General features: G+C 42.9%; 1 protein-coding gene across 4 annotated transcripts in view; it reads left to right on the top strand.

Annotated features, from left to right (window-relative positions):
• Positions 1-26877, top strand: part of DNAH8 (dynein axonemal heavy chain 8) — a 1091167-nt gene that overhangs the window by 727657 nt on the left and 336633 nt on the right. For all 4 annotated transcript variants that reach the window (XM_075598772.1, XM_075598771.1, XM_075598773.1 and 1 more), the window contains one exon: positions 15332-15459. In XM_075598772.1, coding sequence (XP_075454887.1) covers positions 15332-15459 — 128 coding nt within the window. The remainder of the gene's footprint in view (positions 1-15331; positions 15460-26877) is intronic.

Raw genomic sequence — 26877 nt, 5'->3', positions numbered from 1 at the left:
TACCTCTGCCACGCGATCCCGGCGGCCATCTTGGATCACCCAGGAGGCAAAGGGGGGACCCGTGGGCGGTTGAATTTCTCCCGATTTCTCCTGATTATCACGGTTGGGGCTGTCCAGAGACCCCTCCGTCTGTCTCCCGAACCCGTGAGTGGCCTTTTTTATTATTTTTCCCCTGATTTTAAGGGGTTTTCTCCGGCTCTTGTGTTGTTTTTTTGGGAGAGCAGAGCAATCTGCGGATGACACGCTCAGCCTCCTGGCCACGCCCCCCAAAGCTCTTTCTTTGAGGTTGTAACTATTTTCGGATACTGCGGTTTGGCAGGCATCCAACTCAGTTCCTGGAGAGCAGACTCGAGGTATTCCCATTGAAATGCATTGCGCCATTCATTTCAATGGGGAGCTCCGCTCATCCTCTCGGACTCCACCTGCTGGTCTTCCTCAGTATAGGGCCAAAAACCTTGAAATCTCCATAGACTTTCATGGAGCTCCAATGGCGACCTATGGGACAGGGCTGCAAATGGAGACTAAAAAGGCGGGAAGGGGAACAAAGGGCCATAAACATACCAACACAGTTAACCCTTTCCCTCCCGACCTGATCCCAGTGTATGTGATTGGTGCATACACTGTAAGGGTAAAAGCACATGTAATCAGTGACATACGTCCTTCAACTAAAAATGTTGGTTTGACTTACTGTGGATAAGGGTTATTTTTAGATACCCTTATTACTACTAATCTCTCCCTGTAAGTCAGGTAATATATATATATATATGAATAATAGAATAGCAAGATAAGTAACCGCTCGATCCTAATACATAAATGTAACAATAGTAATATTAAACGTGGTTCATAAGGGAAACAATATTGATACACAAAAACGAATCCTGGACAGAGAAAAACAATGTTTGCACTCTACTTCAATAATCCAATGATAAGTATCATATCATCAGCAAATTGATAATTTGCACAAGGTTGTGAAATGGATCACAAGGGCAATATAATACACACTGTGCACAAAGAGACTGGTCAGAATCCTCAAATACAACAAAACATTGTATTACATAACATGGGCGCAGTTCCCAGCACTCTAACAAAAATATGATGGCAACAATGATAGTCAGAAAATCGTAATTTTTTTATATACAGTAGTTGAAATTCCGTGGAACAAACATCCATGCATTTACACAGATAACAATGTAAGCTAATTATCAAAACAGAAAAATGCAAGACCCAGCTACATAACTCAAAAACTCAATAGCTCACAACAATCAAAACAAAGGGGTGAGGGGGAGGGGTGGGTGGGTTCTGTACTAATCTTGGGAGGCACTATAAGAGCAACAAGGGGAAAAGGTGGGGGTATGAAAAAACAGGGGAATAAGGGGGACAATGTTTCGGGGCTCCTAGCCCCTTCTTCTGGCCCGTTCCCTAGAATCAATCCAATCTAGATTCTTCCCTTTTCTCTGTATAAAAACAAGTGCTCCTCACATAAGCCAAATACACTTCTGTGAACACAAATAAGAGTAGAAAACTGTCCGTGGATAAGTATCACACAGTGGGATACATAGCACAAAAAACTGCTACAGACACTGGAATACTACTACTAGCATATAAACAGGCTGTCCCACATTACGCAGTAATGTCCTAGAAATATTCTAGATATAATTAGACACAACTAGTAATCTGAATACAAAAAGCACAGGTCTGGCGCTCAGGTGAGTACAGCTGGCAAAAATCTTAAAGTAGTGAAAATAAATGAACAAGTCAAACAAACAGTGACCCCCAGTGGTAGAAGGCTAAACGAAGTGATATGATAACCCAGGGTGATATAACAAACCCAAAAAACAGTAAAATTACATAAAAAGATCCCACTCAACCTTCAAACATGGAAAATTTCTTCTTTTTCCTTACAGAACAGTAGGCAAATGGAGTGAGGGAGCGGATACCACATATGAAAAAAAGAAGAATAACACAAAAGTGCAACACAGTAGACTGGATAATGAAAACATAGGAAATGTGCAAATATTATACTCATGTACGTGTGAGCAAGTAAAACATGTCACACTCAATAGATGCACAGGAACTGCAGTCCAATGTAGGGGACCCTCTGGGTGTCCTCACGAAGCTGCTGAATGCAGTGAAACGCGTTGAATCAAAGGAGAAAACGGAGTGGCATCGTGGTGTATCAGCGCTGAGCAGAGTTGGTGTTTCTTGCAGCCGCAATCTGGAGCATCATCCGCACAGCGTTCTGTGTTTCACCAGGTGTGGATTCTGACACTTGGAGGAGCGGTGAGGACGTCTTCGCTCCATTAACTATTTCCTAGTTTTTTATGCACCAATTGTTAGTGCGCACTTGTGAGTTTCTTTTATTAAATTCATGTTGTATACAGTCTACGCTATGGTGTCTCTCCATTTCCTGTCCTAGCACACCTTTTCTATGCCCAGAGGGGCCCGTACGTTGGACCGCAGTTCCTGTACAACTCTTGAGTGTGACATGCTTTACTTGCTCACACGTATGTGAGTATAACATTTGCAGATTTCCTGTGTTTTCATTATCCAGTCTACTGTGTTGCACTATTGTGTTATTCTTTTTTGCATATGTGGTATCCCGCTCCCTCACTCCATTTGCCTACAAGTAGTAATCTAACACAGAGCTAATATGATCACTGCAATAAGGTATATAAAGTACAACCACAAAATCCCATAGGCAATATGGGTATAGTCTAGGAATATCTCTTAACAAAGCAAAGGATCAAACCACCTGGTTAAACAGACTGCCAGTCGCAATTGATTTGGCAAAGAGTATTTCAGTTAGGTGTCTGATAATGTGTATTTTATAGGGGGTACTCCATATTGATTAATAAAGTCAAGTTATATTGAAATAGTCACATAGCTATTCTGCTGGTCACCTTTGCCACACATATGCCCTATCTATGTTGGCTAAGGGCCTGGAATGTGGTCAGATGACAGTCCTTAAAGTCTGAACAGAAAGTCTGAACACATATGTTATTTCTCATTATCCTGTCTCAGTATTTTAGCCTTTCAGTTTCTCCGAATTCTGTAGATAAGGAATTAATGCCAGAATATTGGAAGCAAGTTCTGCACGTCAGCTTGTTTTGCTTGCTTGACTATATAATCTGTCTGTATACATGAAATAAACAGGAGAAAGTAAAGAGCTTGTATTCTGACCTGTTTGCTTAATCCTCCGAGCGCTCGTTTCTTTTCCTGATTCAGCACCTTAGAGGGGTTAATGCCCTCTCGAGAGGGTCTATCCGAGTGACGGGGAAGGTCCATACTGAGTTGGAATATAGGACAATTTTACAGTGTCAGTAGATTGCACTCTGATACTAATTGACTCTGCACCCGTAGTTCATATCTTACCACATACAGATGTAGCGGCCGTTATTCGAACATTTCACAGAGCCGTTTTCGTGAACTCGCCTGTATTCCACGCGGCATTCTCTCATTTTTATTCCGTGAACGCTGCCGTGAATGCCGCCAATCACACCAGTCACACCTGTGTTTACCGCGGTTGATTTCTTTGAATTACCTGGATTCTGATTTCTTTGGGTGCAATTCTTCGCATATCCACCAGGTGGCAGAAATGAATTATAATGTGTACAGTACTGTGCTACTATGTCAATTTGCAGGTATTTAAAAAACAGATAAAAACCAAGTCTACAGTACCACAGTGGTCCATTGTGAATCGACCTTGGTCCTTGAAGACATTATCAAATGTAGGCGTTTCATAATAAAAACCTCTAAAACACAATGCATTCAGCTTTTTTCTACATTCTTATCCCTGCACAATTGCTGACTGGACTGGACACTATGTGTACACCATACACGTATAAAAAACCTGACTGTTGTTATGCATTTTTAATATGTTCTGCAATTAATGCTGCAACAGATAAGATGGTGACTTTATCAGAAATATATGAATATTTCATTTCGAACTATGATTTTGACAAATTTTCACCTGACGTTCGTGGGTGGAAGCATTTGGTAAGGCAAACCTTAACTAACAATCATTGGTTTTTTTGCATTGCCCCTCGTGTCGGAGATAGAAGAGGGTATTGGTGTGTGATCCCAAATTTTTACAGTATTTTTGATCATGGCAACTGCAAAAGGAGAAAGGTCAGGTTTAATCCATATAAGATTTGTCTATCCCAATCCAGCAATGTGCCAGTGCCGGCACCGGCACCAGCACTGACTTACAATAATGGTCCGACCATCAGTGAAAACCTGGTGAACGGCAATCCTTGCTACCTGTTCCTGCCAGATTACCTGCAAAAATTCCAGCTTTATTTACAACCAGATTACATGTACCAGCATGCTTACCAACATGATTACCAGCTTCAGCAGCTGTCAACTACAGGTGTAGCAGGCCAGCTGTCACCTGTCAACTATAATGCAGACTACAGAAGTGACAGTGGCTCATCTCCACCCATTTGGCAAAGTTTATAATGAAGGTAAATATAATGTACTACAGTATACTGTATTACACTATACAGTACAGTATTAAGTTTAAAGCTGCCGTTTAAAAATAAATTATGTTTTTAAAAATCAATATGTGCATCAATACAATATGCACACAGACAAGTGATTAGCTACAGTAAGCTGCAGATCGGTCCGTTCTCCTGCAATCAATCACTTTGCTCAGGGTTATTTAATTCAATTCTTGAACAGCATTATTGAAAATGTAGTCCTTCAATATGATTGACTGTGTATAAATATACGACCGCAGTGTAGTATCCCGTCATCCACCTGCCCCTGACGAAGCTCCGCCTGGAGAGAAACGCGTAACAGCAATCAGCTACATCGACACCACGTGTTAGTTTTTAATGAATTTTATTTTTCACTTTGTCACCCTTGTGTTTCACGTTGTATAGTCACGACAAAATCAAATAAAACAATTAGTGTGGAGTGCACCACAAATGTACATTCTGTGAGTGAACTGGCGATGCGTAACCATTTTCACTCAATTGTTAATACTATTGACTATTGTACATAGGTAGCACCCATTAGTGAGATAATTATAATTCATTATTATGTAAATTAATTAGTGAGCGGTGTGCTATGCCTTTTGTGTTTCTTGTGCATCAATACAATATGCACACAGACAAGTGATTAGCTACAGTAAGCTGCAGATCGGTCCGTTCTCCTGTAATCAATCACTTTGCTCAGGGTTATTTAATTCAATTCTTGCACAGCATTATTGAAAATGTAGTCCTGCAATATGATTGACTGTGGCGAGGACGGAGGTGATCAGGCTTGAATAAAGGTGTTATACCCGGCTGGTCATCCTCCCCTCGCATTGGGAATGAAGGGGTTAAACTTATTTGCCATGCATTGCTGTGTTTGCCCTGTCCCAGCCGTTTTTACCCCCCTTTGCAGGCCATTCCCTGCCTGCTGTGTTAAAAGAAAAATGCATTGCCTGTTATACCCTTTCACAGACACAAGATGGCGTAGTGATCGCCCAATGCTAGCGCTGATTGAGGACGCGTGGCAAAAGTTTAAAGGGCCGTCTGTGAGATGGGTATTCATTACTATTGGTTTGACCCGTAACCACAAGTTAATTGAATAAGTGGTTGCGGTTAGAATCTCAAGTGTTTAATAGATAAAATGTATCCGTCCCTCGTTAACTTTGTAACTTGAAAGGCAAGGAGATGTGGTATGTGTGGTGCTCAGAATCAGACCGGTAACTTCTGTAACATAATTGTAATTGAGACCATAGGCTTGGTGGTCTGGCGACGACGGAGTGCCCCTCAATAAAGCAATAATGCGTAATAACTGTAGGGGAAGTGACAAGTGGAGTCAGGTAGGACAGCCACTGTGATGTACACAATAATCACCCTAACAGTATATAAAGGAAGGAACTATGTCCATTGAATAGCAGGGTTTAGATAAGGCACATTGGCACTTTACCTGCGCATCCGGGGGGGCACTCTCAGAATCAGTAGCGTGCAGTCCATCAGATAGGAAGTCCAGGAGGGTAGTTGGTGTAGATAGAGCACAGCTGCAGACGCCCTGCAATGTGAAGCAGGGAAAACAAAACCAGGCCACTCCGCAGTAGTATTATCAAAAAGTGTATTAAGCCAGCAAGCACATACAGGGAACAAAAATAGAACAGATAGAACGCACCTACGCGTTTTGTACAATAGTACTTTATCAAGGTGAAGCAAGAGTAAAATAACAGCCTATTTATACCCACCTTAAACACTTCTAATCAACTGGGTTGCGGCGTCATGCGCCGACAGCTGCAAGCAGTCGCGGCAGAGTGACGCGCATTCACAGGGATCAGCCCCTGTGTACTGCCTGATACACCCTGATCCCTGTGAATGCGCGTCACTCTGCCGCGACTGCTTGCAGCTGTCGGCGCATGACGCCGCAACCCAGTTGATTAGAAGTGTTTAAGGTGGGTATAAATAGGCTGTTATTTTACTCTTGCTTCACCTTGATAAAGTACTATTGTACGAAACGCGTAGGTGCGTTCTATCTGTTCTATTTTTGTTCCCTGTATGTGCTTGCTGGCTTAATACACTTTTTGATAATACTACTGCGGAGTGGCCTGGTTTTGTTTTCCCTGCTTCACATTGCAGGGCGTCTGTAACTTGAAAGGCAGAAAGTCTATTTCTGGGAGAAGTGGGTCAATTGACGTGAAAAGTGTGGGGACTTCGCTTCCTCTGGCCCGGCTTTTCAATTACAAAGGCTAACTCGGGAACGAGAGCACCCAGCACCCTGATTTTGGGGTGCAAGTATGATTAAACACTACATGCCCCTACATATAGAAAATACAGTTGTAGCACAAGCAGAACATGATGTTTAATAAAGTGTGTAAAAACTGTAGATTTAAAATGTAAAGGCAGGGTCTGTTCTGTAAGCCCGGGAAAGAATTCCTCAGACATACAGATGTGATATGGGTGAATGAGCTGGGAGTATTTTCATGCCTGCACTTCAAAGGGGTCTCACTGAGTTGGCGACCCCCAGTCTAACGAAGTGTCAGGGATGAAAAGGCCCAGAGACCCATAATGTATACACGGCCGGCATTCTGATGTATAACAGATGCCAGGCCATTGACATCTCTGGGCCAAATCTCAGATTCCGAGGTGCCAAGTTATGGGTGTATCTCATGTATGCTAAGTGGCATGGGTGTCAAACTGACCCATGCGCTTTGCACACCAGAAAGCCTTTTTGCCCGGTCTTATGAACTGTGGGCAACACGGCCATTGGCCAATCCCCACGAGGGGATTGGGTCCACATGTTAAAGATAGCCTTGGCCAGTCTATAACTGCGGCTCCCGAGGTATCCCTGGTGTGATCGTGATCTTGTTCGTGATTTTTGATCCATGATGTGAATACGCAAGACTTTGTTCCAGCACAGCGGCAACCGGTCCCGGAGAGAAGGGGTTAATAACACTGTAACTAAGGATTTGCCCCAAACTTTGCAATTCGTTAGCCCTGGTGACTCTTGAACGAATTCTAACGAATCTCTACGAAATTCTTTGAGGTGGCTGAGTTATTAAATCGGCAACTTGCGATCTGGCCACTGGACCTTTAAATCAAGACTGCATTTCTTGCGCTTGCAGGCAAAGGATAATTTATTTCATTCCCCTATCCCAGAAAGCGTTGTTTTAAGTGTATTCTGCAGATGTCTTGTGTTTGTCTATTAAGGAAATAAATCACAATTTATTTTGCAACTTGTTCTGTTCAATCGAGTACCCAGAAATATAAATGTGTTGGTAAAGTTGGTGTCCATCGTGACATTGACTGATCAGTTACTACAGTAGATACAATTGGTTGACTGCTAGGGAGAGGGCGGGGCTCAAGAGCCAGAGTCTATCAGAAGGGGAAGGGGGCTGTCACTTTGGACATTAACATTTTTTTTTAAATGCTACAAGTTTGTTCTCATAGTACAGAACTGATTAAAAAAAAAAAAACACACATGTAGGATATTGCTTGAACTGCTGCTTTAATTCCCAATGACACTATACTGTAGTAGTGTACAATATGCTTGCCATATAGTATCAATGCTTGTACTCATGTACCAGTACACTACAGCGCGACGTGATGCATGCGCAATACCGGAAATAATAGCATCATTTCATTTTCCGCAGAAAAGAAACGTTGACATCAAGCGGCAAAAGATAAGGAAGAAGTTTGAGGAACTCTAATATCGCATTTTTAAAACGATGCTTGCGCATTGTGAAGAAAAAGAATGTGAAGGGCGCAAAATTCAAATGAAAATACTTTATACAGTATGTCACTTAGGATGATAAAATAAACACAATACAATATTAGATGCTCAAACCTCTCAAAGAATCATGAGAGTGTGACAACTGTGAGAATAAGGAATGACAAGATGAGAAAAAATTATATATAAAAATATATGTATAAGAAATAAGGATTAAAAGATATAATTGCCTGACAAAAAGTCTTATTGTAAGGAATCGGGCAACACGTCCCTTGCGAAGTGTGCCCTCCTTACCTGCCACTGCTGCTGCCTCCCTTCCGGTCCCTGGTCATGCGCGCACCCCCGCTCTGACTACAGAGCGCGCGCACACCTGCAGCTCTTCAGGCCGTGCCACGGAGCTTGACTCTGCCCCCCGGACGCACCGCGCCTCCCTCGTGCGGCATGATGACGTGCACCGATCCCCAGCTGCGAGTCAACACTGCTAAGTGCCCCTTGTCTCGTGCAGCCTATGATAACCTCCGCAGAGGCTGCGCCTCCGCTCCGCCTCCCTTCCTACTGGTTCCTGTTTCCTTTATATACCTGGTTCTGTCATTCTGTCTTTGCTCAGTATAACCAATTGTAGTCTTGTTGCTTCCACGTCAGTTGTGCCCTGCCTTGTTCCAGTCTTTGTTTGCAGATTAACCTCTTGTGTACAGACCCAGCTTGTAAGTGAACCCCCTCTGGATATTGACTTCAGCTTACCCTCGAATACGGCTACCTCGCCAACCCAAGATCACGGCTTCATGGACTTTGACAAATCTGACATCTACAATCCCAGACCACGGCTTAACGGACTTCTATGATTCTGCTCTCACCAACCCAAGGACCCGGCAAGTATACGAATTAACCCACTCTCTCCAACCCAGACCCGGCAACGCTAGACAATCCGCCTTCCAGGCACGCCACCCGCTACTCTGGGTGCATGGTTTCATACCTTCCCACCTCAGTACCGGGGTCTTGTCTTGTTTGTTGGTAGCACAAGCGTTACACTTATAGACTCTCTCCTCCTGTAATCGCTGGTGGCAGGAATAGATGAGGGCAGTGACTGCCCCAAGGATGTCCACCGGGCTGCTGAATAGTTTCAACAGTGTTAGGAAAATGTCCGTTTAAGGTCTGCAAAACTCTGCTGTTTTGCAGTCCCTGCTGAGCCTCTCCACGGGTGCTGTTTTTTTGTTGCCATCCCTTTCAGTGTCCTGGTTAAAAAGTTTGCCTTGGGGTTACTTCCTTGTCTGACGTGATTGGCCAGGAGATGATGCGTCCTTGTCTGTATTCTCCGCCAATGAGCCAGCCTTCTGAGCCTCTCTGCTCACTGCAAATGCAGGGTAGGAGTGGGTCATGGAGATCTGTACTTGCTCCTCTTTACTCCTACGCGTTTCTTCACTTAGTGTGCGTTTGTCAGGGATGGGCATCTCTCCCTGCCCTGATACTTATACACACTCTACTAATTGAATGATTAGTGAATAAAATAAAACATTCCTCAAACAGGTGTGTTAATTAACATTCAGGGCAGTGGCATTGGTTGACTGCCAGTGGTTAAAGCTGTGTGGTAATGTCCATAACAAAATACACATTATGTGCTTAATTCTTTGACTAATTAGATCAGATAAAAACAGTTAGTGGAAAAAATAAACAAACAGTTATTTGATTGTATTATGGTCACAAATTGCTGCACATAAAACATTCCTCAAACAGGTGTGTTAATTAATATCCAGGGCAGTGGGATTGGTTGACTATCAGTGGTTAAAGTTGTGGGGTAATGTCCGTAACAAAATACACAAGAGTTGGCCACTAAAAAAGTAAAAAATTCTCAAGAGACATAGAAGATTATGATACTGAACACCAGAGAAACTGGGCCAAATCTAGACCAAGACAACAACGACTAAACATCAGGGAAGAGGGGTGAATGAAGACAGAGATAACACACCCAGGAAGGAATTTTACCCAAGTAAGGGAAATCAAAACTTTCATGCCACACCAATAGGAAACAATAGAGCAGAAAGGGATGACAGGGAAAAATGGGGGAGAAAGTTTAGAGATAGTGATAATTCCAACTACAAACACTCCACCCCACTTCCCTTTAAGACTCCCTGGAGAGCCGATAGGGAAAAAGTAAGCCTAGGGTTAGACTTGCAGAGAGTGGAGAAAATAAAACACCTGAACGTCAGGTTAATGCAAACAATAACTTAAATCTGGGGGCTATACCTAAGAGAAAACCAAGTTCAAATCCTAAACAAAACACACAAGAGTCTTTTTTAGACAGGGGACAAAAACTAGGCGTTAAATAGAAAGAGAAACTAGAATGGAAAAACAGAGGAGACAGTGAGAATAAGAGGAGTGGAAAAAGAAAAGGAACTACACGAACATCATTTAAAACAGATTCTCCAGACCCAGAGGGAGCTAAAACAATTAGAAAAAGAGGTTGCAGAGGGCAAAAAAAGGTTCTAAACAAGAAGGAAAAGCAGAAATTAAATGAAAATCTTAATAAAGGAATCTTTATCCTAGCCACAATAAAACTCACTGAAGATCAAAATTCACTTCTTAGAAAAGGTTTATCATTTGCTCCAACAAGTGGGCCAGTTCTATTTGATCTCTTTATAGATCTTCATCGTTTCACACGTAAATTAGCATTAGAATGCCACTTCCTCAAAATAGGCATGAAAGGAGCATGCAAACTGATACAGTATTTGATATACTGTAAATACACAGACGAGAGAAGGAATATCTATCAGCATTGATCTCTCTTATGAAAGAAAATTAAGAGACCAGTGAGGAAATAGAATCATTAGAAACTTTGGATTTGGACAAAGTAGCACAGATAAAACACAAGAAAAAGATTGGTGTAAATAGCGCTAAAAGATAATGCAATAACAATACAGTGTATGTGATGAATAATATGTGACCCTGCACAAAATCAAAAATTATTAATAATACAATAATTAAACTAGGCTGCCAGGTGGTACTAACTCCAAGACACAGTTAGTAAAACAAAACACAAAATAAACAATATAAACCGACGCCGATATAGTACAAAGGTGGATATTAAAGTCCAATGGTATTAGAGTCTCTAATGGTGGATTTCTGTTTGTATGACTTTCCAGCTTTTCCTCAGGATGTTACTCCATACATGCAGAAAAGAGACAAAGAAAACACATCATAGTGCAAAAATGCAATGGGGTAACATGCAGGACAGACAAGACAAGACAAACACTACATAGAACAAGCAAGGGCGTGCTTGTTCTATGTAGTGTTTGTCTTGTCTGTCCTGCATGTTACCCCATTGCATTTTTGCACTATGATGTGTTTTCTTTGTCTCTTTTCTGCATGTATGGAGTAACATCCTGAGGAAAAGCTGGAAAGTCATACAAACAGAAATCCACCATTAGAGACTCTAATACCATTGGACTTTAATATCCACCTTTGGACTATATCGGCGCCGGTTTGTATTGTTTATTTTACAGATAAAACACAGTCATTTCAGATCAAAATCTACATTTTATCCAGCCCATTCTAAAGGTCATAACATAGAGGTCTTCCAACAATTAGTTTATGATGACATCAAAAATCTAGGCATAGACAAGATTAAATATAAACATAATCTAAATAAAGGTGAAAGGCTTGCCCTAAAAAGTTTAGAGAGTAATAGAAATATAGTAATCAGGCAAGCTGACAAAGGGGGGGGGGAGTGGTGATTCAAAACAGACATGTCAAGGAGGTGAATAGATTATTGGACGATGGAAATTAATATGTAAAATTGCAAAATGATTCTCTACAGAAAATTCAAAGTGATCTTAAAATATTACTAAAAAGAGGGGTTACAGCAGGTGTTATTAATAAAACGGAATATAAATTCTTGGATAACGAACAACCGAGGTTTACAATATTTTATCACCTGCCAAAGCTTCATAAAAGTCTGGTGAACCCCCCAGGAAGGCCTATCATCTCAGGCATAGAATCCATAACATCAAATTTGTAGACTATTACCTGCAACCATATGTGGTAAAACTAAGGTCACATTTAAGGGATACACAACATCTTCTGGAAATTGTCAATGATATAGTATGGAAAGAAGATTTTATATGGGTTACGTGTGATGTGCAGTCACTGTATACAGTACTTGCATTGAACACAAAAAAGGAATGGAGGCAACAACCTTCTTCCTTAATAAGGACACCACACAGGTAAAAGAACAAAATGATTTTATAGTGGACTGTATTCATTTTATTCTTAAAAATAATTATTTTTTATTTGAAAACACCTTTTACTTACAAACATTCGGCACCGCAATGGGGACAAAGTTTGCTCCCAGTTTCGCAAATCTATATATGGGATACTGGGAGGAATGTTTTATTTGGTCAAATAACCCATTTTTATATGATATAATCCTTTACAAACGTTTCATAGATGATCTGATTTTGATATGGAAGGGAGGGGAAGAGAATCTTAAAATTTTTATTAATTATCTGAATACAAATAATCTTAATCTGAATTTTACATACCATTTTAGCAAGAACGAATTGAATTATCTTGATATTGTACTTTTTAATAAGAATGAAAAAATGATTACGAAAACATTTTTTAAAGAAGTTGATTGCAACAGTTATCTGAATTTTAAAAGCAATCACATTAAAGCATGGAAGAATAATATCTTGTATGGACAATTCATAAGGTTAAATGGAACTAGAGAAAGTGATTTCCAAGAACAGGCCAAATCTTTCACAGCAAAATTTAAAGAGAAAGGCTATAAGGAAAGACGAACGGAAAAAGCTTTAGAGAAAGCAACCCTAAGGGACTGCTCCAACCAAATACGAGCAAAGGGGAATGTGAATAGGGCTAATAAAAGTACACTAAATTAAAGGAAAGAGAAATATTTGTTTATTACCAAGCATAACGGCTGCACATAACATCAGACAAATAATGAAAAAACATTGGAAAGTTTTAATTAATGATCCAATTTTAAAAGAGAGTATGACAGAAAGACCAGACATTGTATTCAGAAGAGCAAGAAATATCAAAAACATTGTGGCTCCAAGTGCTCTAAGTAGCATACAATGTGGTTAAGAGCGAATGCAGATTGTAAGAAATGAGAATAACTGACTTTTAAGTGCACCTCCAGTGTGTTTTAAATGTGGACATAATAGGTGCCTGACATGCCCACATGTTACAAATAAAGCTAAAGATTTTAAACCAAAAACCACAAATGAAAGTTTTAATATCAAACAGTATATTAACTGTTTCTTTTGTGGTTTATTTATTGACATGCAGCTGTGGGACACAATATATTGAACGTAGAACCAGACCCCTGAAAGAAAGTTTTCGGGAGCATAGGCGAAATATTCTGAATGGTTTTCAGGGGCATGGTGTTTCAAGGCATTTTCTCCGTAAACACAATAAAGACCCCGCCGTTTACAAATCACAGGTATTGAACATGTTAAAACAGGTTCCCTGAGAGATGATAGGCTTTGTAAACTTAGGAAACAAGAGACATACTGGATATTTAAAATGCAGACATTGTATCCAGGTGGCATGAATGAGGATCTTGACCTGTTAGCTTTTCAATGAAATAACAAATTCCATAATTAAAGTAAATCAATTTTATCAAGATTATAAATAGAATTTGATTTTTAATTTTAGATTTATTTGTATTATCATTTTTTATTCCCTATCGATCCCACCCTTTCCTTTTGAAAGTTTTAATCCATCATTTAATATTTTAAGTCTATTTATTACTAACTTTAATTTTATTTACCAAAGATTTTAAACTAATAAATTATAACATAAACTTCAGTCCACAACTATATTTTATATTAATACATTTTTAAATACTGTATATGTTCATCTTATTTTTCAATGCCTGTGTTTTATTATGAACTACTTAACATCACTATGATATCTCTGAGTGTTTATTTGGTACAATGTTTCTACAAAAAGGTACAGATCTATGTACAATGTATTTGGTAATGGTGGAACATTTGAGAAATTACTCTGCGAGATAACATTCATGCACTGATAGTATCTGGTTATTTGTACACCAATCTAATCTAGTCACTTAGTATAGTCCACTATTAACTCAAATATGGAGAGTTTATACATTCTTGAGTATATTTAATGTATGTGCAGCTATTTGGGATCATAATACAACCAAATTACTAACTGTTTGTTTATTTTCCCCACTAATTGTTTTTATCTGATTTAATTAATCAAAGAATTAAGCACACAATGGCGAATTTAATTAAAGATTGGCTTGTAGACATTAAAAGCACTACCTGTACATAACCTGGGTCCCAGCTATCTGAAAGAGCTTCTAGTTCCCTACACTTCCATTCACTCGTTGGATCTGCAGATAAAGGACTCCTAACAGTTCCCATAATCTCCTTGACTTCCTTTGGGACCTGAGCATTTAGCCATGCTGCTCCCACTCTCTGGAACAGTCTGCCTTGTACAGTTTGAGAGGCCCCCTTCTCCGGAAATCTATAAAAACAGACTCAAGACCTACAGTACCTGTTTACCCAGGCATTTAATTAATCAACCACAACCTGTTTGGCATTTAATAGCTACAGTACCGTCCCATCCTTTATTGTCTTTGGTTGTGTTTGGTCTCTCTTATGACCCTAAATGTTTTTTCTTTTTCCCTTTTAGTAACTTTGAAGTGCTTTGAGTCCCATTGAAAGAAAAGCGCTATATAAATAAAGTTATTATTGTTATTATTATTATATAATGCAATGTTCTTATGCCTATGTATATCAGAGGATGATTCAGGGCACTACGGATTTTGAATCAAAATATATATTTATTTGTCAGAGTTACTCTGATTCTGGATTGTCTTGACAGGTATTCCCTGAGCCAGGAGCACCAGTAACCGTACTGTATGTATTGACAAATTTAATATTGGTGTGCAGCATAAAATCTATATTTCTTATTCCTATGTAACCATGATTTTTACAGGATTGAACCGTTGGACTGTTTTTTATGTACCAATATATTATTTTATAATTCATCTTTATTGCTGCACTTCTTTTTATGTCTTGTTTTCTACACTTGAACAGCTGATTATTTTGTTGTTTGTTCTTTATTATTTAGTAATTTTCTTAATATCCTAAATCTTTTTTAGAGGACAATGGAGAGCTATGTGGACAAACGCGTAGGGAGTACTTATGGCCCTCCAGGCGGTAGAAAGATGACTGTATTCATTGATGACATTAACATGCCAATAATAAATGATTGGGGAGATCAGGTAACCTTTTACATTTGTACAATTTCACAATTTAATGCATGTCTCTATATACTGTAAAACCAGGACTCACAGTAAAAAGCACACTTCCTAAACTACTGATACTTTGCACACATAGGCATTTGTGGGGTCTGGCAGTTGTGTCAATCTTCCAGAGCTTACAATGTGAGTGTATGTATATGCATATCAGGATACCTGTATGTAATTATTCACCATTGAATTAGTTATTTGTTTAGAGGAGTCTCTTTTGACCCCCAATAACTCAATTAGAGGTGTAGTTAAAGGAAATAAGTAATAATACATAATTTATAAAAGACCCTTTCTAAACATTTTGTAAACATTCATAACACATGCGCCACATATTTTAATTACCTTGACACTGTACAATAGAGTTTTGGTGTGATAAACTATACCTACTGTAGCTGCCAATGCAGCTATTATGAAATTACCAGGAGCCAATAGTCCAAAGGCCACATCAAGGCTGGCCAGCCTCTATTGTCTTATATCTACATAATTGTGGGATATGTAAAACACTAAGAAATTATAGAAATATATACTTTTTAACTTGTTTATTAATGACCTTGAGGTTGGCATAAAGAGCAAAGTCTCCATCTTTGCTGATTACACTATATTGTGTAAGGTACAGTAGTAGAATCAGATCAGGATGCAATTTCTCTCCAAAAGGACTTGAATAGACTGGAAACTTGGGCACGTAAATGGCAGATGAGGTTTACTGCAGATAAATGTAAGGTTATGCATGTGGTAAACAAGAACAACATTCAACTTACAAATTAAATAGGGATAAATTAGGAGAATCCTTGATGGAGAAAGATGTAGGAGTGCTTGTAGACAGCAGGTTTAGCAATAGTGCCCAAAGCCATGCAGTAGCTGCAAAGGCAAATAAGATCTTATCTTGCATTACATGGGGAATGGATGTAATAGAATTAAACATAATTATACCCCTCTATGATGCATTAGTCAAGACCACACCTTGAATATGGAGTGCAGTTTTGGCCACCACTCCATAAAAAGCCATTATGGAACTAGAAAAAGTGCAGAGAAGAGCCACCAAATTAATAAAGGGTATGGATAATCTGATTTATGAGGAGGAGCTAGCTAAATTAGATTTGTTTACATTTAAAAAAGAGGTGTCTAAGAGAGGATATGATAACTAATGTAACCCATATCCCCCCCCCCCCTCTGGGAGAAGGACTGAATTACTATCTAGTGTGTTGCTGAGGCATACCTGCTGGTTCATGAGGGCTGAGTATAGCCGCAGTGGTAAGGGGCAACAGGACAGGCTTATGGATGGTCTCTGGGTTCTGCTCCTAATTCAGCACCTCCAGCGATGATGGGATCCTTGGTGTATGTATGTCAGTCCCCACGACTGCACTCCTTACCCCTCCTGCCCAGGAACAGACACCCAGGCAGAGGTATAGTGAATAGACAGCTTTATTGGACATGCTGTAGCTCTTCATACAGCATAGGTGTTACTGTCCAACACCCCAGGGCTTCAGATGGTGCTCACCCCGATTGTATGGGGCCTTGAGACTTGATGTTCCCTAGGCACTTTGGCCCAGGGTGGGCAAGCTCATGCGCGCCATGGGAGAGTCTCACAGCCCATGCTCTCACCTTGGAAGGCAGAGCAAGACTAAACTAACTTTGGGCCACTCCTCTGATTAGGATTCCAGAAGGGGCAGGCTCATGATCTGTACCTATCATGATATGCTTACACAGGTCATGAGTCACCACCTCACTTCTGACCATCACAGAGGAGGCTGCATTGGTGTAATAACCACATAATTAACCTGTTACTGCCCTGAACTTACTAGGGGCTTACATAACAGTGGAAAAGACAGGTAGAATGGACTTACCATGTTACACTCTCCCCTGGATAAAATTCCCAATGCCCTCACTTGTGTCTAAATTTGCTGCACCAACCTTCATCCTGAAACTACAAGATGACATAAGTTGGTACAACATGGCTATACATCTTATCATATACACTCACTTCGACACGGATAACTGTATAACCCCTAGTGGTAATGGTGAGGGTCCGGCTTTTTAACTGGCCATCGTAATCCTCTACCCATACTGAGTAGACCTTGGGTACACCAGCTTGCTGGCGGACCTCCACCCTATCCATATAGATGCAGGTGCCTATCACCTATTCCCCCATTATTGTAACGATGCGTGGAACACGCCCCCTGCGGCGTGTTCCTTCCTTACCTGTTTACTTCTGATCGCCACCCTCTAGCTGCGAGTCAAGATCCTGTGTCTTTAAGGATTCTGAAGCAAGCAACGCCATTTTGCTTCCTGGCAAATCCTGCCCTCTTCCTCCTGACAGGAAGTAAGCCTCTCTTTGACTTTCTCTTTGCTATTAGTCATTTGCTGCATGCCCTGGTGCCTGCTAGTACTATCATCGCATGCTGTTCCTGCCTGGACCTCCTTGGGACCTTTACTTATCTCCTTTGGATTCCGGAAGACTGGGACAGTCACTCATATACTACTGAGGTTAGTTTACCGTCGGGTAGTGTAGGTACCTGCTTAGTAGGGTTCACCTTGATGTGGTAGCAGGCTTATAATTCCTTGGCCAATGGATTAGACTAAGAACCCTTATGTTATATTTAGTTTCGCTGCACCTTGCTGTTTCTGGCACTATGCCTTTAAGGAGGCTGGACGTCCTCCAAGAAGCAATTCCCTTGTGGATGTTACCTTGTGCTTTGGACTCTACCTCCCCGGCTCCTTCCATGTTCATGTTCCTAGTTTCATGTTCCTAGTTCCATGTTCCTAGTTCCTGGTTCCCGTTCCAGACTCCCGTGCTGGAGCATTGGCTTTTCCCCGCGTTGGTGCCTGAGAACGCACGCACTCCTGCTCTGGTATCAGAGCATGCGCGCACATGCAGCTGGATCAGTCGTGTCTCTGAGCCAGGCACTGCACCTCCGGACGCGTCGCGCATTCTCCTGCGCGCAGCGCGGTCACTTGACTACGTGCGCCGATCCCCAGCTGCACGGCAACTCACTCCCTTCGTATCCCCTGCGGATCTCCCACCTCGCTAATGGGTCCTTCCCTTTCTCTTGCACTTGTGTGGGGAGCACAAGCGTAACAATTATAGAGCAAATTAGTGACTCCGTAAGAAACTCTTTATGGCTAGTCTGACGCTGCAGGTAATCAATGACAGCTAGCCTCAGCCACTCATGGCGATGGTCCTCTATTTCCTGTATGATGGGTTCAGGGACATAGGGGAAGTGATACCCATGGGACTGCCAGAACCTAGCTCTTATGGCCCGGTCAGCCCTACTTAGCTTAAGCACCTTCCGGCCAGCTCCCTGGATCTTTTCGGTTTATCCTTCATTTTAAACTTTCAGAGCCCTTAGGGATACCTACTCCCAACTTAATCTCACTCTCTCTTTTAAAGAGAGCTTCAGCTGACTCCTCCATAGTGAATACACTGTCCCCTCACTAATGGTCAACTATAGGGCCACTCCGCAGAATAAACCTTGTATATTTTAACTCAGGGGCATAACCCTGGAACAGGGGGTACCACCATTTATATTGGTCAGGTGATAGGGAATCATATCCTGCACTAGCAGATCTGGCTTGCACAGGTGAAAGGGCATTAGATGATTCAGAGGGCGTAGACGTCGTTATGGACACCTCTGACTGAGACACTGAGGACCTCCTAAAGGAGAGGTAAGATCCTCTACTCCCTGGTCTCTTAATACATCTGGACACTGGTATTTCTCCCTCTGACTCCTCAGAGCTTTCACCCATCTCCCCTCTTCCACATCCCCCGGAAACCTTGTTAACACAAAAGGCTGTACAGTATGATCTACATACTGTATGTTATTCTTTGTGAACCACAAGGTGACAGGGGCAGTGGCAGGGCAGGGGCACAGTCCTGAATGTCCAGCATAGGAGTAGTGACAGACAGGGTATCTATTACTAGGGCCGTTGAAAGGGGCTTAAATACGTCCAATAACTGGGGTATGGAAAGGGGCTTTCCTTTCCTTTCAACTGGGGACTTTGCCTGGGATGCGGCCACTCATTCACCTCATCCCTGCCCTGTAGGGGGCGGCATCAGTGTAGGGACACACTTCTCTTCCGTTGAACAGTCAGCCTTCACCAGGCTGGCGACATCTGTTGGGGGCAGGCCCACATTCACCGCTTCTGGACCCAGCGATAGTGCAACCGGCTCCACGGACACCATTTTACTGACGTCATAGCTGAGCAACAGTCTCGCGAGACCACTGGAGCAGATCACGCCCGGCGCCATTGATGACATCACATCTGGTGAGATCGGAAGTTCGTCACTGAGCTGCGCACCGGACGAGGCCGCACCCGGCGCCTCAGGCAAGTAGGCCACAACTGGAGCAGCTTTAAGGTAAGAGCTGGACGTCTCACCCACATCAAGGTAGGGGACGTCCACCGGTTCCTCTGCAGGCAGCATACGGACAGCTCCGACGTAATTTGGGATGGCAGATCTCGGCAGACGCTACAGAACCTCCGCAGCCTCGTGGAAGGACACTTCTGGACCGGAACTCGTCAGGGATTGACAGGTGCGTGAAGATCTTTCCTCCGCAGGATCTACCTGGTAGAGGTCTTCATCAAGGGGGGACATATCCGCCAGGACGCGATGATGGGGCGAGTCACTCGCCCGGGCGACCAGGCTTATGGAGCTACCATGCTCCGTGGTCACACGAGGACTCACACCCGACACCGCTAGGGCACCCTTGTCGGCATGGAGAGGTACCAGTCCCAAGTCTGGGACCGTTGGTACCGTCATTGTAGGCCAGACTGGCCGTGGTAGGGCTCACAGGCCCACCGCAGGGTCCGCAACCGCAGCAGAGGTAGGATTTAGTGGCATGGAACCACTAACGCTTCCACACACATTTATAAGGGTGCACGGGCCAACAGCATCCATGGCAGGAAACAGGAACAGAACCGCACATGTCTTGGTAACGGCTCACGATGTAGGCACAGAGCTGGCAGGCCACAGATAATAGGTGCCACACTTAGGCTTACAGGGCCACCAGGCAGGCGACAGTGCGCACACACACAGCACAGATGGAATTGCTTTCCTATCCTTACTACCAGGTAGCCATCCGGAAGAGAGTAGTTGGATACTTTCAAATCCAAAGATTCACTAGAGGCAGCCATGGTACAGTGATTTCTCACGTTGGTAAGACAGCTCCTCTTTCTCTTACTGCACACAAACAAATGAGCCTTCAGAGGCAAGGCTAACTCCTCCCAGCACTAGCTTCTCTATGATTGGCTGATGGACTCACTGTTAGCTCCTCCCCTTGGTGGAATTAGAGGCAGAGGTGAAGCAGAGTGTGACCTGCTCTGACTATGACAGTCACATTGAGGGGCGGGACCAATCTTTGGCGCCGAAAGGATGCAACTGAGCTTTGCAACTTTTGCAAGTTTTTGCAATTGCAAGCCCATGCGGTCTACTGCTCTGGCGGGAGTGCCATTTTGGATGATTTAAGTGCGCAGTCAGCATGCGGTGGCAGCCATTTTAGATCGCACATAAGGTGCACAGGATCCCTACCCCATACAACAGAGCCTGTCCCTTTTTGGTAGTAACAAATTGGGGTACACGCTCCCAGGACAATATTCCCTTTTGGGAGCCCCCAATACAGAACATAGCATTAGCAAAGTGGGGGTCATGTTACCACAGACGCACATTACGGGGTACACCCAGCACAGTGATGCTAGTTTGCTGTACCCCTCACCTGTTTACCCTCTCTGAGGATCAGGGTGCTGCCGGGTGCACCATTCCTCAACAACTAATGCAGCAGGTGGTCCCCTGAATGGCAGAGTATACAAATCAGGGTACACGCTCCCAGGAGTCTCACAGACTAGTGGTGGGAGCCCCCAATATAGAACATGACTGGGTGACAGGTATACACGCTCCCTGATGCTGGATGCCACCACGGTGTGCCCCAACACCATCCATTAAGGAAAGGTTCAGGGATTTCGTATCTCTCCACCAGGCTAGCCCAGTGGGGATTCCCCCTTTCCCGCACAGTCTATATGCTTGGTGCCCAGGGGCTTAATGGGTCTTACCCCTGGCCCTCTTGCTCCAAAGTGAACTATGGGTACCCATAGGTCCCTGGCATTATACCATCAGGGGTCCTGGCCCATCTCTGCATTTGCTGCTTTCTGAAAGCCTGTCCTGATGATCTCAGCAGTGCCTCCAATGTAGTGGTGCTGAGGCATACTTGCTGGTTCAGGAGTGCTGAGTATAGCCGCGGTGGTAAGGGGCAAATGGACAGGCTTATTGATGGTCTCTGGGTTCTGCTCCTAATTCAGCACCTCCAGCGGTGATGGGATCCTTGGTATATGGATGTCAGTCCCCACCACTGCGCTCCTTACCCCTCCTGCCCAGGAACTGACACCCAGGCAGAGGTATAGTGAATAGACAGCTTTATTGAACATGCTGCAGCTCTTCATACAGCATAGGTGATACTGTCCAACACCCCAGGGCTTCAAATGGTGCTCACCCGATAGTATGGGGCCTTGAGTCTTGATGTTCCCTAGGCCCTTTGGCCTAGGGTAGGCAAGCTCATCCGCGCCATGGAATAGTCTTAGCCCATGCTCTCACCTTGGAAGGCAGAGCAAAACTAAACTAACTTTGGGCCATTCCTCTGATTAGGATTCCAGAAGGGGTGGGCTCATGATCTGTACCTATCCTGATAGGCTTAAACAGGTCATGAGTTACCACCTCACTTCTGTCCATCACAGAGGAGGCTGCAGGGGTGTAATACCCACAGAATTAACGTGTTACTGCCATGAACTTACTAGGGGCTTACATAACAGTGGGAAAGACAGGTACAATGGACTTACCATGTTACACTTACAAGGAGCTTTGAAAATAACTATTCATCCCAAGGGAAGTACAAACGACACAGGGTCATCCCTTAAGGTTGGAGTAAAGGAGATTTCACCAGCAACAAAGAAAAGGTTTCTTTACAGTAAGGGCAGTTACAATGTGGAATTCATTAGCCATGGAGACTGATGGCAACTATAATAGATATCTTCAAAAAAAGGTTTGACATCTTTTTAGAAAGGAAAGGTATACAGGGATATACCAAATAAGTAAACACGGGAAGGATGTTGAGCCAGGGAGTAATTGGAGTCATGATGGAATTTATTTTTCCCCTTATGAGATATCATTAGATGACATTTCCCTGGGATTTTTTGTTTGCCTTCCTCTGGATAAATATACATTTAAATACAAATATAGGATAAGTATATGTCATCTAAATTTAGCATATGTTGAACTTGATGGACATATGTCTTTTTTCAATCTCTTCTACTATGTAACCATTTAACTATATTGGGAATGTTATGGTTCAACCTCAAACAAGGTAACATTTGGAGATTAAAGGTTATGTGCATCGCCATGTATATGTGATGGAGTTTCAATATAGCTCAATATTTGGAAAATTTGTTGATAACAATTGATATTGTCATTTTTTTTTACATAGCTACAGTAGGTACATAGTAGATGAGATTAACAAAAGACATGTCCATCAAGTTCAACCTATGTTAAATTTAGACGATAGAGATACTCATCCTATATCTGTTTTTACAGTATATTGATCCAGACAAAGGCAAACATAAAACCTGTGTGTTCTTTCATTTACTAATATCTTCTTTTCTAAAATTATAACGTCTTCGTGGATCCCTTACATTATAATATGGTTTCTGATCATTTATTTCAATTGAGACTACTGTATGTTATGATCACTGTTTCCTAAATGTTTGCTAACATGAATATCTGAACATTTTAAATCACCCATTATTAACATTTTGCTGCCTTTTCCAAATCCAAAAGTCAGTTGTCTTCCTTAATCTCACAGATATTCAGTGGTTTGTAGCATATCCATGCAGACAGTGTTTTTGTTTTTATATTTTTACCTCCACTGCAAATTTCTATCCACAAGGTCTCTACATTTTCATCAATCCTTTCATAGACATCTTCCATTATAATAGGTTTTAAATCCAGTTTAACATATATACTTAGTCCATGGTACTACCCCTTCTATTTGCTCAAACCTTCAAAGAAATAAAAAAAACCCTCTTTATTAACTGTCCAGGCAGAATTTTCATTTCATCATGTTTCAGTAATGCCTATAATATCACATTGCTCTTTTCTGGCTATTATTTCAAGCTCCTTCATTTTATAGGCTTCTTCCATTAGCATACATGCATTTAAGGTATTTAATATGTGAGCCTCACTGCATGCTAAACTCCATCTACCCCCCACTCCACCCTCATAACCCATAGCTATTTCCCCATTTCTATCTATTCTGATTAGTCCAGTACCTCCTGCTAATACTTCCCCCTTCCCTCCTAGTTAAAAATCTACTCCAACCTTCTTACTATCCTCCCACAGAATATCCCTTTTTGTTGGAGTGCCATCCATCCTTTCTATAAAGATAGCGCCTCTCAGAGAAGGAACCAATGCTAGAAAATACCAAACCCTTTCTTCCAACACTACTTTGTCAGCCAAACATTAACCTCTCTAAGATTGAACTGTCTCCCTAGACTAGCACATGGCACTTGTAGTATTCCATCTGCTCACATTTACCACAGAGGTATGCTCCCAGGAATTGCTGCTCCAAGTGCACATACATGTGGCATTCCTCAACCCTGTTCATTATTGCAACTACCGCGTATTAAATGCTAACAAACAATTTATTTATCCAATCTATTTACACCTCAGTATCTAACCCAGGCAATACCGCCACCTCCCTCATGCCACGTCCGGTACTCCAATCAAGAAAGGCCCGGGCAACCTATTTGGACCGTGGTCCTCCGTCTGGCATGGCCCCCTGCATGCCGGAGCCGGGGAGCAGATCCTCTGGTCAGACCATATCAGGTCGGACCAGGGTAACAATGGCACTGGAGTCAAGCAAGCCGGCTGCTTGGCGATCTCCGATGGTCACCTGGTGCAAATGCTTTTGCCGGACATCGTTGGATTGCAACCCGATCGGTGCAATCTGATTTCCCCCTGTCTCCATGGCTGTGTTACAGGCTGCAGATAAAGATTCTTCCGTCGACGTCCCTCACTGGTCCGGCTGGATGGCTGCACTCTGCTCCTCTGTGTATGCCACCCGCATGCTGGCGACTGGCTTTGCAGCTTGAGAGCGTTTCCCCTGATGGGGACTCCCGGACTTTGGACGGTCTGGACAGTCTGGCTTGATGTAACCAGTCTTATTACACTGATAGCACCTCTACTCGTGCTTAAACTCTGCAGGTTTGGGTGCACTTCCATCTGCAGCACTCTTAGCCTTCCATTGTGGAGTGCTTTTGGCTCCGCTGGCCGGAGTGGCCACTTCTGGGGCAGCCCCTTTCTTGCGTATCAGTGCCCGGCTCATGACAACTTCATCAGCCATATTAGCAGCATCCACATAAGTCTTTGGTTTGCGATCAAATACTCATTCCCTTTAGTCCTGTGGACATTGCTGCATAAATTGTTACTTAAAAAACAAGTCCAGTATTTTGTGACACCACATCCCTCCACCCTCTGTGTCCCATGCAAAGCAAACTGAATGTAGGATTCCCGTGGCGCTTTTCCTCCATCCTAAACATGCCTCTGTAAGCTTCTGGGGTGAGGGCATACTGAGTCAATAAAAGGGCTTTGACATGGCGATAGTCATTGCCATCCGCGGCTGGGATAGCCTGAAGGGCCTCCAGGGCAGCCCCTGACAATAACGTGTCAACCGCAAAACCCAGTCCCAATCTCGTACCCGGTACCGATGACACCGAGTCTCAAAGATCTTCAGGTACCTATCGATTTTGTCCGTGCCATCAACAAATTTGCTGAAGCTGTGGTGATTCCCAATATCAAGTTGGGAACGTGGGGCTGGTGTCCCTTGTACAGCCACAAGCAGCTGAATCCTTTCACAAGAGGGGCTCTATCCCCCCAAGAAGCAAGAAGCGCGGCGATTCCGGGCATAGAGGTACCGTTAGTCACTGGGGCTACCACGGCTGTACTCCCTATAACTGGCCCCCCAACAATGTACATGTTGTGTCTGCTACGTCCCTCCCCTTGTCCTTCCACGACCACTGGGGCTTGAAACACTCCCTGCACCCCGGCTGGACTAGAGGACACTGCAAATGCAGGTGAGGGTATATTCCCTTCAGGTGAAGCAATACTGGCTTCATGACTCTCAAGTTCCTCCTCAAGCAATGTTTTCAACCGACCGTCAGTAGGCAAACCATAACTCTCACACCGGGCGACAATTCTGGGTTGGTCTGATCTTCTGTCCATTCTTCGCCTGGTGGCACGTGGCACGGGAGACCAGGTTTCTTAACACCTTTTTATTACCGGAATCATTGATTGAGCGAAAAAAGATGGTAAAATAAATGGTAATTTATTTCTCGTAGAAGACAGACAGACAAAGTTACACAATTCAAGGTTAACAGACTTGCTGGGAATGGGGCTAACGATTAAATCCGTTTTCGGAACGAAATTCCTTAAGATTACCTTTTCAGAGCACTTTCCAATGACCGGTAGTTACTCACAAAAGTCCTGGAACTGTTTTCGTCATGCAATGCCCGCCGCGACCGCTATGTTCTAAAAAGCTGGACTTAGAAACTTTTCTGACTTCCGTCTATTCAGTTCTGAGCATCTTTGAATTTGCCACTGTTGGTTTGGTGCTTGGAATCTGCGCTCCTGATTGGCTGCAAGCTCTCAAGGCTTTCAGGCTTTCATTCACTAACCTGAACAGCCTATCAGAGCGTGGGAATTAAAGAAGCATATGAATCGCACTGTGGATTATACTGGACACATGATATATAAAGCTTGGCCCCCTGCAGACGCACTTACCAGAATTCCCTCCTACTGTCTCTGCACGTTCTCCCTACCTACCAATTAGACGGTGACTGTAAGCTCCTCGGAGCAGGGACTCCTTTTCCTTAATGTTACTTTTATGTCTAAAGCACTTATTTCCATGACCTGTTATTTATATTATCTGTTATTTATTTGATTACCATGTGTATTACTACTGTGAAGCGCTATGTACATTAATGGCGCTATATAAATAAAGACATACAATACAATACAATTCTCCTGCCAGCCAATCACCAATTTGCTGGGTTGTAAAGCAGGGCGGGCACTTTTTCTCAGTCTGCAAATGGGCATGCGCCAACCTGGCACCTCTGTCTCTTTGCATACTGAGTCCACCCGCTGTCCAGACTTTGCAAAGTCTGGGGATGGGCAAATGGTTGCCGGATAGCCTTGTGTTAGCCCAGGATTTGGGTACTCAGGCAGAACTGCAGTACCCCTCCTGTTCTAACACCTTGGCATCCCTGAGGCTTTCAAGTACAGACTCCACACAGACACAGAGGCACCAAGCTTGGTCACCATCTGGGCTGGCTGGAATCCATGACTTAGAAAATCCCTCAGT

Source organism: Ascaphus truei, chromosome 4 (assembly GCF_040206685.1).
Source record: "Ascaphus truei isolate aAscTru1 chromosome 4, aAscTru1.hap1, whole genome shotgun sequence".
NCBI classification, from domain to species: domain Eukaryota; kingdom Metazoa; phylum Chordata; class Amphibia; order Anura; family Ascaphidae; genus Ascaphus; species Ascaphus truei.
Note: the sequence above shows the minus strand (reverse complement) of the source record. Positions and strands in the feature narration are given on the sequence as shown.